Raw genomic sequence first — 13812 nt, 5'->3', positions numbered from 1 at the left:
ATTTATTATTACCAAGAAACAATCAGCAGCTCACTGTTTTACAGCGAGGAGAAGAAAGTGACCGATCCATGAAAATGATAGCGCTAGGCTAATTCGCTGGCTTTAGCATCCTTTAGCGGATTCCGGTAAACCCAAGGCTAATGTACACGGTTAAAACGAAAATCGGTTTAAAAGATAACAAGTTAGACTGTTGTTTCACACCACTTAATTAATTGGAAACATAATATGATCATTTTTATTAGTAGTTAATGTAAAATATTGACAAATTGTTAGCCAATAGCTGGCTGATGTGGGATTCACTGACGCTAGCTATTAGCACTGTACAGCCCTGTTTTATGTTAAGCTACTAGCAACATTGCTAGCTAGCTTAGCATGCAAATTGTACAGACGGTGTCATTAACATAAATTGACTGGAACCATAGCTGTTAAATCTGGTTTGGGTTATCTCAGCTAACAGCTACCATTGTTAGTTAGCTCATGTTAGCTAGCAGCTTAGCTTGGAGCAGACCTTTGTGTGTCTGTTGATCTCTGAGATATGAAGTTGGAGTCTCCCACACTGTTTAATCCACAGCTCCTCTTGTTTTTGGGGTTTTGTAAATGGAAAAAAAGGACTCCTCCTGCTAAACTCTGAGGTGCCTGGTGTCAGACCGTTTCACCTTGTTGCTCAGAGCTCAAAGCTTGACGGACCTTCTTCTCTTAGTAACGGTTGCTAAGGCTATGATTGGACGAGGAGCATTCGGGGGAAGAGCTTTGCAAACGGTTAATTCTGCTCCTCAGAGACACTGTGAAGCCATGATTGATTCTGCATGATCGGTCACGTGAAAAATATTCACTGAAAATCTGTTTACACAGAGCCGAGGGGAGGGGACAGGAGAGGCTGGGGACATGACAATACTTTAATATGTGGAGAAAACTGCTTTTACAACAAAAAATCGTTATACATAACCTCATGTTTATGTATAATGACGTGTGCTCTGTTTGTAGGGAGCAATTAAAGGCATCTTTCAAGACCTTTCAAGAAGAGAAACAGCTACATTTTTGCGACGCTACAGAATTAGTTCTGTGGCAAAATTGACAATTAACTGGTTTTATAAAACATGGAGGAAGTCCGGGTTAGTTCAACATCATTAAATATGATTATTATGAAACAGGGTCTGTCTCTGCCTCATTTAAATAAAATCTTTGGTCTTGTCAGTTGCGATAAATATGTTTAATATCTGAGAATTTTCCTCAAACACTCAGTTAAAAATATTTATAATAATAATTATAAAAGTCACTAGAACTAATATAACTCTTTGTGATGATGATGATTATGATTATTATTGTTATGTGACTTTATTTACAGGTTTTATTTGTTAACTGACTCCAGATCAGTGATCAGGGAACTTTCTGCTCTGATAGAATATAGAATATATATTAATATATATATATAGATAAATAAATATATATCAGAAGATAAAACAGCTGTTATCCCTGTGAATTGGAATTATTTTCAGTAATTATACTTCATGTTTTCTATTTTTTTCTATTTAAACATGTTTGTTTCAGTTACTTCGGTGAGTTTTGTACCGTCATCGTGTTTCTAACAGTTCTATTTCATGTTAATAAAAGTTGATCTTTAAAGAAACGTGTGACTTTTAATTATTATTGGATATATAAATATTTTGTTTACATAATTTCACTTCAAACAAACCCTCTTCAATTGATAATATAAAAATATTAATTAATGCAGCATTGGAGATGTTTAATCAGAACAAATAAAATGCATCCAAATCAATAAATAATCCATTTTTTTAAAAAGTATATTTAAAGGGTTAAATTCCTAATATATATATATATATATATATATATATATATATATATATATATATATATATATGTATATATATATAATATTCATATATATAAAATAATATTAATGTAGAATTTTAGGGCAGTTTTTTTGTCCACTTAAATAATGAAGTTTTTTTTTCTTTTTTTAAAGGGAATCACAATAATTAATAATAAATGCATGAATATTCACTTTTCAATATTTATGTCATGTTTATTAATAAAATATAATTTTATTATTATGTGTAAAATATTGAATAAGTGATTTGTCCCATATTGTATATGTACATGTTTATAAACAGTTTCTGTTTATTTATTTCAATGTTTATTTGTAATTTCTGGTTTCTGCAGAATAATGTGACGTCACGTGTCTCCCTCTAGCGGTCAGATAATAAACTGAAGGTTTTATTTATTTTGGCTCAATATTGTCATATGAAAACTTCATGACAAAGCACAGCTTTACAGTAAATATTTCATATATTCAACCTAGTTTTCTCTCGAATTTCATGATAAAAAAAATGTAATAATAAATATATTTGTCAAATCTTGCAAAGTAAAAACAAAATTATTCCAGGAGGAAAGTTTTATTGGAACTCAGACATAAATTGGAGAAACAACAACAACAACAACAACAACAACAACAACAACAACAACAACAACATGGGTTTTACCTCCTGAATGTTGTATTTCTAACAAGGTAAACTATATTCATTAAAGAATAAATAGAATGTAAAATGTACAATGAGCAAAGAAAGAGACTCCTTGTTTCCTTGCTTCCTTCCTTCCTTCCCTCCTTTTTTATTTCCTTCCTTTCTTTCACTCCTTGCTTCCTTCCTTCCCTCCTTGTTTCATTCCCTCTCTTGCTTTCCTTCCTTCCTTCCTTGTTTCCTTCCTCATTCCTTCCCTCCTTGCTTCCTTGTTTCCTTCCTTCCATCCCTCCTTGTTTCATTCCTTCCCTCCTTGTTTCATTCCTTCACTCCTTGTTTCCTTCCTTCTTCCTTCCCTCCTTGATTCCTTCCTTCCTCCCCTCTTGTTTCCTTCCCTCCGTGTTTCCTTCCTTCCTTCCCTCCTTGTTTAATTTTCTTCCCTCCTTCTCTCCTTTTTTCTTTCCTCACTTCCTTTATCCCTCCTCGTTTCCTTCTCTCTTTTCCTTCCTTGCTTCCTTCTCTTCCTTCCACCCCTCCTTGTTTCCTTGCTTCCTTCCTTCCCTCCTTTTTTCTGTCCTTCCTTCCTTCCTCCTTCCATCCCTCCTTGCTTCCTTCTCTTCCTTCCTTCCCTCTTTATTTCATTCCTTCCTTCCTTCCCTCCTTGTTTACTTGTTTCCTTCCCTCCTTCATTCCTTCCTTCCACCCCTCCTTGTTTCCTTGTTTCCTTCCTTCCCTCCTTTTTTCTTTCCGCCTTTCCTTCCCTCCTTCTTTCCTTCCTCCTTCCATCCCTCTTTGTTTCCTTGCTTCCTTCCTTAAATCACTCCTTGTTTCCATCCTCCTACCTTGCTTCCTTCTCTTCCTTCCTTCCATCTTTGTTTCCTTCCTTCCTTGGGAAGCACAGTTATCTTGGGAAAAAATCATTCAAATAAAACAATCCTCTATTTAATGACCTGAGGGAAACGGGACTTATAAAGAGAAATTAGTTGTGTATTTAATTATTTATATTTGTATTGTAATGTGCTATTATTGATATTATTGTCCCCCCTTATCCTATTAAATCATTAAATCATCTTAATTTTATTATTATTATTACTTTATTTAGTTCAATTTTAATGTAATTGAATGTTATATTTTCTTTTATATTTTATTTTCTTTTATATTTTTTTCTTTTATTTTTTTAATTAAATTAAATTTTATATTTTATTTTATTTTATTGCTAATTTAATTTTATATTTAATTTAATTTATTTTTTATTTTATTTTATTTTATTTTATTTTATGTATTTATTTTATTTTTTATTTTATTTTTTATTTTTTTTATTTTATTTTATTTTATTTTATTTTATCCCTTAATTTCTACTGCTCCACACTCCAGTCCAGTAGGTGGCGGTAGGTAATGCTCCTGTCCGTTGGTCTGCCCATAGACTTCTATGGGTCCGCCAACCGCCAAACACTCTAAAGAGGAAGAAGAAGAAGAAGAAAGTGGCGTAAAGAAGAAGAGACGAGAGTCAACATGGCTTCCCGTTTCTGATCGCGGAGCTTAAACACCAACAAAGACCAAACGAACAGAAGTTTATTTGTTCGTGTTTCACTTTAACTGTTAATATATTTTAATCTTTAAGGTTCCGGTTCGCTGTTTCCTGTTTCTATCAGCGCGCAGCCGGAGTCATGGAAACAGGTTTGTAACACCAGACTCCATTCACTAACATGTTTAATTTAACTTAACTGAGCTGTGAACAGTTATAACGTCTGTTTGAAGATGACTGGAGGTATTTACTGTGTATATGAGGATCACTCGTTAAATCGGCATAGGGGTCAATGACGTGATATAAGCCAGTGTCAGTTGGTGTAAAAATCAGATTATATACAGGGAAATAAATGTGAACTAAAATGAGAAAAAAAATTAAATCCACGTTTACATTGCAACACTATTTTACAAAATTTGACAAAACTGTGGGGGGAAAATGTTTTTTTTAATATGTTCTGCTCAATATCGTATTTAATATTAATCATTATTTTGTTTGACCCTTATTTATCACTGACCCAAACATGAACCAAATTTATACAGATTTTTATTTGTCGTTTTGTGCAATCTGGCAGCTTTTAAGATTATTTTCTGATCGTCTGACTGATGTTTATGGCTTCTTATTGAGCTAAACTGAGTAAAGACCTGTGTGTGTGTGTGTGTGTGTGTGTGTGTGTGTGTGTGTGGTATTCAAACAAAGCGATGTTAAAATGTCTCATATCTGAATAGAGTCTGGTGCCGTTTAACGTCAGAAATCAGACCAGTTAAGGAGCGCCGTGTTTATCCACACAAGTGTGTGTTTGTGAGTATCCCCAAAGGTATTTTATGATTAAAGTGGACTCACTCTTGAAATCGGCACACATAAAAACACCACTAAACCCTTAAGAACCCAGTCCCAGTTATCCTTAAAGGAACATTATGGGGGATATGCGCAGACCAAGTGGACCACATAGAACACATTTATGTTATTTTAAATAAAAAAATACTACCCCTAAATGTCAAAGATCTGTGATGTAACATAAACGTTACATTGGGCGTTTATGATATTTGTTATTTTAAAATAAATAAACTAAACACCTTTTATACTTACAGAAACACAAATTTGCCTTTTTCTTCGCATCTCCACAACATATATCAATATTGTGATAGGATAGGATTATTTTTTGTTTATATTTGGTCAAATGTACTTTAAATTGAACAGCAGAGCATATATTAATTTAAAATAATTTAAAGGATGTCCCCTGCACTTTTAACCGTCCAATAGAGAAGAGTCAAGCACTAGGACCAAGCGGAAAACGGCCTGTTTCCCTTAGTTTAGCCCCGCCCATAAGCTCCTCGATTGGCTCTGCCGTCTCTTGTGTGATTGGCCGTCCCCGCTGTCACTCATCAGGTTGTAAACACTATCACGCCGGTCTGCTGGTTGCCATGGAGACAGGACTTCCTGTTGTTGACATGTTGGCCGTTTGTTCTGCCTGGGTGACGTCAGCCTCGGATTACAAATGTCATTTTATATGTTAATATTTATATATTTATATCCATACTCATGATAATTGTGAAACTAAGTGTTTTCCTCTATTACCGTGTCATCAGCATTGATTGTTCGGTCAAACCAAAAAGGAAACAGTAAACTTAAAAGTAACAATAGAAAACTAGAAGAACTACAAGAAAACACAGTGAAGTGAAAGAGTTTTATTAAAGATACTCGTGTCCCCAAAAGGCATTTTATGATTAGAGTAGACTCACTCTTCCTGCATCCCTTCTTGTTTACTTCCCTCTCTTCCCTCCTTATTTCCTTCCCTCTTTGCTTCCTTCCTTCCTTCCCTCCTTGTTTCCTTCCCTCTCTTCCTTCCGTGGTTCCTTCTCTTCCCTTCTTCTTTCCCTCCTTGTTTACTTGCTTCCTTCCATCCCTCCTTGCTTCCTTGTTTCCTTCCCTTCTTCCTTGTTTCCTTCCTTCATCCCTCCTTGTTTCCTTCCTTCCATCCCTCCTTGTTTACTTCCTTGCCTCCTTGTTTCCTTCCCTCTCTACATTCTTTGCTTGCTTCTCTTCCCTTCTTCCTTCCCTCCTTGTTCCATTCCTTCCATCCCTCCTTGCTTCCTTCCACCCCTCCTTGTTTCCTTGCTTCCTTCCCTTCTTCCTTGTTTCCTTCCTTCAATCTCTACTTGTTTCCTTCCTCCTTTCTTGCTTCCTTCTGTCCCTCTTTCTGTCATTCCTTCCTTCATCCCTCCTTATTTCCTTCCATCCCTCCTTGTTGCCTTCCTTCCATCCCTCCTTGTTTACTTCTTTCCCTCCTTGTTTCCTTCCCTCTCTTCCTTTCTTGCTTCCTTCTCTCCCCTTCTTCCTTCCCTCCTTGTTTACTTGCTTCCTTCCCTTCTTGTTCCCTTCCTTCCTTCCCTCGTTATATTTGTCGTGTTGTCTGTGGATGTGATTGATAACTGGTATGTGATTGATAACTGGTATGTGATTGATAAGTGGTGTGTGGTGTGTTGTGGTCTAGAGGAGCTGATTGATAACTGGTATGTGATTGATAACTGGTATGTGATTGATAAGTGGTATGTGATTGATAAGTGGTGTGTGGTGTGTTGTGGTCTAGAGGAGCTGATTGATAAGTGGTATGTGATTGATAAGTGGTATGTGATTGATAACTGGTGTGTGTTGTGTTGTGGTCTAGAGGAGCAGGCCAGGAACCGTTTCCAGTCGGAGCTGGAGTTCATCCAGTGCTTGGCCAACCCAAACTACCTCAACTGTGAGTGACGGCACCTCTAATGTTTCTACTGTTGGCTAGACGATCAATATCACACACAATGATCAATCAACGACTATTGATAAAGTGTCAATCTAACGGGAGGTTGTTGTGTCCAGTTCTGGCTCAGAGAGGTTTCCTGAGGGAGCGACCGTTCATTAACTACCTCAAGTACCTGCTCTACTGGAAGGAGCCCGAGTACGCCAAGTTCCTCAAGTAAGCTTCAGTTTTATTCATATTCAGAGTTTCTGTTGGGGGCCGAAGCTGCCGAAATCCTAAATAAATACATAAATGAATGCCTCGATACATAAATTACAATAATATGGTAAATATAACAAAAATATTATTAAAAATAAATGTTTTCGTTCGCTTTCCCTCATTGAAGGGAAGACCTTTCAATGATTTATATTTATTTTATTTTTCCATTTTTAAATGTATTTGTTTAAATATTTTCCCCTCTGTTTATTTCTCCCAAAAAAATATTTCTTTTGTATTTCTTCATGCATTTCAAGATTAATATTGAATAAATAAAAAAGGGAAATATTTTAAAAAAAAAGTTGAAAAACACAGAATTAAAGTAATGAAAGTAAATAAATAAGCAAATTAAATCAATAAATATGCAGAATAACTCCAACACTACACTAGATCATTAATTTAAATAAATATCAAGGAAGGAGGGAAGGAAAGGCAGAAGGAAGGAAGGAAACAAGGAGGGGTGGAAGGAGGAAGGAAACAAGGAGGGAAGGAAGAAAGGAAATGAGGAGGGAAGGAAGGAAGTGAGGAAACTAGGAGGAAGGTATCAAGGAGTGAAGGAAGGAAGGAGACATGGAAGAAAAGAAGCATTGAAACAAGGAGGGAAGGAAGCAAGGAAACAAGGAGGGAGGATGGGAATTTAATACAGTGAATATTTTACAGATTAAGTGTTAACCATGACCCATTCAAAGACCATTGGAAAGTTGATAATCGGACAATAATGTCAGCTTTTACAGTTTCTGTGTATAATAAACGTGTTGATTTTTGGTTTCAGGGGGTTTTAAATACCAGTGTCGGTGTGTGTTGACCACTGACCTGTGTGTGTGTGTGTGTGTGTGTGTGTGTGTGTGTGTGTGTGTGTGTGTGTGTGTGTGTGTGTGTGTGTGTGGCGCCCCCTGCAGGTACCCTCACTGCCTGCACATGCTGGAGCTGCTGCAGTATGAACACTTCCGTAAGGAGCTGGTGAACGCTCAGTGCACCAAGTTCATCGACGAGCAGCAGCTGCTCCACTGGCAGCACTACTCCAGGAAACGCACCCGGCTGCAGCAGGCGCTGGCCGAGCAGCAGCAGCCGCAGCAGCAGGCGGCGCCGCACGGGAACGCCGCCGCCAAGTGAGCCGCTGCCCGACTGTCAAAGAGACGAGTGGGACATGAGGGGTTAACGAGGCCCATATCCATGTTGGACTACATTCTTTCTTTTCTAAAGGTTCCTTTAAACCTGAGCGGACTTTTCTCTGAGAATCGATCGACCTGTCAGCGCTCTGAGGAGGACCTGACACATAATAATTACTGTTATTATTATTATAATTATACTATATAAATAATTATTATAATAATTAGAGAAAGTCATGATGAAACAGCCGCTGGTGGGAGATATCTGTACGTTTAGAACTTCCTGTTTGGAATTTCAAATTAATAAAAGGAATCAGTTTGTTTATGAATATCATTGTTTTTAGTTTAACTTACTTAACTTTAACACATTTAAGGAAGGAAGGAAATAAGGGAGGAGGGAAGGAAGGAAGGAAACAAGGAGGGAATCAAGCAAGCAACAAAGGAAATGAGGGCAGGAAGGAAACGAGGATAAAAGGAAGGAAACAAGGAGGAATGGAAAGAAGGAGGGAATGAAGGAAGAAAGGATAAAAGGAAGGAAACAAGGAGGAATGGAAAGAAGGAGGGAATGAAGGAAGAAAGGAAAAGAAGGAAGGAAACAAGGAGGAATGGAAAGAAGGAGGGAATGAAGGAAGAAAGGAAAAGAAGGAGGGAATCAAGGAAGGAAGGAAACCAGGAGGAATGGAAGGAAGGAGGGAATGAGGGAAGGAAGTAAGGAAACAAGGAGGGAAGGAAGGAAGGAACTAAGGAGGGAAGGAAGGAAACATTGAGGGATGGAAGGAAGGAGGGAATGAAGGAAAAGAAGGAAGGAAACAAGGAGAGAAGGAAGGAGGGAGGGAGGAAGGAAACAAGGAGGGAAGGAAGGCGGGATAGAGCGAGGAAGGATCTAAGGAAACAAGAAGGGAAGGAAGGAAAGAAACAAGGAGGGATGGAAAGAAAGGAACGAACGAAGAGAAGAAAAAGAAGGAAGGAAATAAGGGTGGAAGGAAATGAGGAGGGAAGGAAGGAAAGAAACAAGGAGAGAAGGAAGGAAGGAAAGAAACAAGGAGGGAGGGATGGAAGGAGGAACACAAGGAGAGAAAGAAGGAAGGAAAGAAACAAGGAGGGATGGAAGAAAAAGGAAGGAAGGAAAGAAACAAGGAGGAAAGGAAAAGAAGGAAGGAGGAAACAAGCAGAGAAAGAACAGCCTTGAGGGGATCTGCTGCTGATGGTCCAGGAGTCAGAGACCCAGCTGCCTCCTGCAGGAGGAGTCAGCTGGGAGAGCTGGCACTGTGTGTGTGTGTGTGTGTGTTCAGGACCGCTGCATGCACACACACACACACCCACACACCAAACAGAGATCCCTGAACTAGTCCAGGTCACTTCAGGTCACCTACAGAAACTGTTTCTGTTTTTTTTCCGCATTTTTCATCCTTCCAGCGATAAATCTCTTAAATCTGTGGCCTAGAGGTTAGGACTCGGGCTTGTAACCGGAGGAATGACTGACAGGTCATTTGAGCAAGGCACCTAACCCCCCATGCAGCTCCCCAGGTGCACCGAATGGTGTGTGGTGTGTTCACTTGTGTGTAAAAAAAGAAGGGTTAAATGCAGATCAAAATAAAAAGAGCTGGATCTACGTTAAAGTTGATCCCCAACACCTAAAAATATTTCATTTTAATCTAGAAACCTGTCCCCCCTCCCTGTCAGCAGTAATCTCCTGCTCAGTGAACTGTCCTGCTGCCACGTCACTCAGCAACCAAACAAACCGCGTCTCACACACACACACACACACACACACACACACCATGGGATCACATTTGGTGAGGTCATTGTGCAGCTTTATGCCTGTTGTGTCCTGAATATGCAAACGATTGCTGCGTCTGACCGGGCCATATAGTTTGAATAATTCCAAGGAACTGAACACAGTCTATCTAATCTATTTCCTCCCTCTGTCTGCCCCTCTTTCCAATGAAGCAGAAAAGGCCTTAGAACAAAGATATAAATATATAATAGGCACCCCGGAGGATCCTTACCAGATGCAACTCTATGTTTGAACATGTTGTTTGTTATGGCCAATCCATGACTAGAACTGAAGTCCAATAATAAAACACCACTCTGGTTCAGATCAGGCCGTTCCTCCCAATCACCTCCTCCAGGTACCATCATTGTTGCCCATGTGAGTATTGAAGTCTCCCAGAAGAACTCCAGAGTCCCCAGGTGGTTCCTCTTCCAGGACACCACCCAGAGACTCCAAGAAGGCCGCATACTCTGACCTGCTGTTTGGGGCATAGACACTAACAACAGTCAGAGACCTCCTCGCATTGAGGCGACCCTCTGGTTCCTCGGGGAGAACTCCAACACAGCGGCGCTCAGCCGGGGGCTTGTCAGTATCTCCAGACCCAGGTTTCTGCCTTAGATGACTAATATGGCTTTTGGCTCTCTGACTAGGTGTAATATTATGATGATCGTGTTGTTTGTGTATGCAGTGTGTCTCAGGGCGTGTTGTCACGCTACACTTGTGTACAGTCGTATAGGCTCGAGCTACGTTATCAGGCTGTTGTCTCGAGGGATTTCCAGCAGACTCACAACATCCAGCGAGACATATCACGATCTCCGGAGGCTCCCTGGATTGTTGGCGGCCCCGGCAAGCGGCGTAGACGGCGAAAAGAGCGCAAGCAGAAGAGGGGTCGCCGCTCAGAACGGTACGATTCAGCTAGCGGGTCGGACCACCCACCGCTACGACAGGAACAGAGACTCGGTAAGAGCAAAGGAGGAGGACTGTGTGTTTATGTCCACAACGACTGGTGCACGAGCAGCGAGATCACAGACACACACACACTGCTCCCTGACATGGAAGCCATGACAGTTGTCTGTAGGCCCTTCTATCCGCCCAGAGAGCTGACAGTAGTGATCATCACTGCTGTTTACAGTCCACCGGATGCTAACGTTAGCATCGCTCTCACTCACCTACATGACACTGTCAACAGGCTGCAGCTGGCTCATCCTGAGGGAGTCCAGATCATCGCTGGGGACTTTAACCAAGCATGCCTTAAGACTGTCCTTCCCAGATTTGTACAGTATGTACAGTGTTCCACCAGAGGGGCTAACACACTGGACCGGGTTTATTCCAATCTAAAGCATGCCTACAGAGCTGTCCCCCTCCCACATCTGGGCCTGTCTGACCATCTCTCCCTGCTCCTCATCCCTGCTTGTACTCCCCTCAGGAGGAGAACCCAGCCGGTTACAAAAAGCTGTAAAAACCTGGCTGGAGGAACATCTGTCCAACAACCCCCGGCAGGTGTGGCAGGGACTAAAACAAATAACCAACTACAAAAGCACCACTACCAGCACTGATGCCTCGCTGGCAGAGGAGTTTCTTTGCCCACTTTGAGGCCATGAGGCCCCACGCAGCCACACTGCCCCACAGACTGCCAGCCCACACACACTCACTGTCCAGGAACACCAAGTGAGTCGTGTGTTCAGATCGCTAATCAACTCTCGCCTTCACTAAGACCTTTAATCTCTCTCTGCCACACGCCACCGTCCCAGCCTGTCTCAAGTCAGCCTCCATTAGCCCTGTCCCCAAAAATCCAACCTCAAATCACACACACACACACACACACAGCCTAACAGAGACACCTGAACTAGTCCAGGTCACTTCAGGTCACCTACAGAAACTATTTCTGGGTTTTTTCTCTTGTCCCATAATGTTTGTACATTTTTCATCCTTCCAGCGATAAAACACTTAAATCTACAGTTTATTTTTATTTATCTGAAAATCTTTTTGGGAGACGCTGAATGCCACGTAGTCTGTGGCCTAGAGGTTAGGACTCGGGCTTGTAACCGGAAGGTGGCCGGTTCCAAACCCAGGACTGACAGGTCATTTGAGCAAGACACCTAACCCCCCATGCAGCTCCCCAGGTGCACCGAATGGTGTGTGGTGTGTTCACTTGTGTGTAAAAAAGGGTTAAATGCAGCCCAAAATAAAAAGAGCTGGATCTACGTTAAAGTTGATCCCCAACACCTAAAAATATTTCATTTTAATCTAGAAACCTGTCCCCTCTCCCTGTCAGCAGTTATCTCCTGCTCAGTGAACTGTCCTGCTGCCACGTCACTCAGCAAACAAACAAACAGTGTCTCACACATACACACACACACCATGGGATCACATTTGGTGAGGTCATTGTGCAGCTTTATGCCTGTTGTGTCCTGAATATGCAAATAATTGCTGCGTCTGACCGGGCCATATAGTTTGAATAATTCCAAGGAACTGCACACAGTCCATCTATTTCCTCCCTCTGTCTCCCCCTCTTTCCAATGAAGCAGAAAAGGCCGTAGAACAAAGATATAAATATATAATAGGCACCCTGGAGGATCCTTACCAGATGCAACTCTATGTTTGAACATGGTGTTTGTTATGGACAATCCGTGAGTAGCCCAGAAGTCCAATAATAAAACACCACTCAGGTTCAGATCAGGCCGTTCCTCCCAATCGTGACACACTCTATTTGGTTGTGTAGTTGCCTATAGAATGACAAAAAAAGGCTGTTTGATTGATTTGATGTTGAACTATCTCTAGCTTGTAAACCTTCACCTCCTTCCACGTTCCACGTCCCCAGAGCCACTGAAGCCGGGGGTCAGCACGTCCAGGTCCCCACCTTTACCTGGCTCGCACTGAGCCCCACCCTCAGGCCTCACTCTGCAGGTGGAGGGACCACAGGTTGTCATCTGTTATATTGCTGTGATCTTGTGGGAAGAAACCTGTCCTCCCTCCCTCTCTCTCTCTGTCATGCACACAACATAATGGGATCATATTTGTTTATGTTATTATACCTGTCGTCGTAAATATGCAAACGATTTCTGCTTCTGTCCGTGACACGGTGTTGGTAGTATAACACTGAGCTACTGTTAATTGTCCGTCGATATCAACGGCAGCAGCGAGTCTGAAGGGTCACCCTCTCATGAAGCCAGAGAGAAATCAAGATGTTGGTGGTTTTTCTGCTCCTCATGGCTGCACCAGGCAAGTCTTTCTCTTCTTTTATATTCACACTACATTGATGTATCATTGTGGCTGCAGAGCTCTTATCACTACTCTTTTATGATGCCCTTCAGTTACATTATAATTGATTTGGAGACTTGAACCCAAACACACACTGAGCTGATCTCCTTTTTAAAAAGCAGGAATCAGTCACATCTCTAAATGTTCTGAGAAATGTATCAGAGATAAATCAGTTAAAATGTGCTCAGTCTTTGTTTTTCACTGCTGGGATTCACTTGATACCTGCACTAATTAAACTCACTTCATTTTTATTGTAGTTTGCCCGCTGTTTTTGCTGTAAATGCCCAAATTTGGTGCCTCTCACGCATTTTAATGCCTCTATTCCATCATAGACACTGATCTTATCATTGCATATTTTAATGTGTTTGCCTACATGATTGTAAACATGAAGGGAATTATTGTTGAGGAGAATTTTTATTTAAGGCATTGTATTTTCATCGTCTTTAACTCTGTTCAGGCTTCAATGTGCTCTTATTTTTGAAAGTTTCTTGTTTACAAGAAGTCTGAATTGTGGCTATATTTAGAGACTATTCAGACCCCTCTAGAGACTCTTCGTCAAAAAAGTGACTTGAGACAAATCTAGGGACTTTTTCTGGTGTTGTTGGAGACTTTTGGAGACTCGTTGTGACTTGTTAAGGAGCAGCGGGGGATGGCAGCTCCTCCCTCGTCCC

General features: G+C 40.7%; 1 protein-coding gene across 1 annotated transcript; it reads left to right on the top strand.

Annotated features, from left to right (window-relative positions):
- The first annotated feature begins 3946 nt into the window (after window positions 1-3946).
- Window positions 3947-8437, top strand: med31 (mediator complex subunit 31). The gene is made up of 4 exons (XM_059351734.1): window positions 3947-4154; window positions 6671-6745; window positions 6862-6958; window positions 7897-8437. Exons 1-4 carry the CDS (start codon window positions 4145-4147, stop codon window positions 8108-8110), a joined length of 396 nt encoding a protein of 131 aa, XP_059207717.1. The 5' UTR covers window positions 3947-4144; the 3' UTR covers window positions 8111-8437.
- Window positions 8438-13812: the final 5375 nt, after the last annotated feature.

Source organism: Centropristis striata, chromosome 15 (assembly GCF_030273125.1).
Source record: "Centropristis striata isolate RG_2023a ecotype Rhode Island chromosome 15, C.striata_1.0, whole genome shotgun sequence".
Lineage (NCBI taxonomy): Eukaryota > Metazoa > Chordata > Actinopteri > Perciformes > Serranidae > Centropristis > Centropristis striata.
Note: the sequence above shows the minus strand (reverse complement) of the source record. Positions and strands in the feature narration are given on the sequence as shown.

Excerpts from the sequence above, each read along its gene's own strand:
- med31 (XM_059351734.1), top strand. Across the intron at positions 6,746-6,861 it reads CAACCCAAACTACCTCAACT|TTCTGGCTCAGAGAGGTTTC; the intron begins GTGAGTGACGGC and ends TGTTGTGTCCAG. Across the intron at positions 6,959-7,896 it reads GAGTACGCCAAGTTCCTCAA|GTACCCTCACTGCCTGCACA; the intron begins GTAAGCTTCAGT and ends CGCCCCCTGCAG.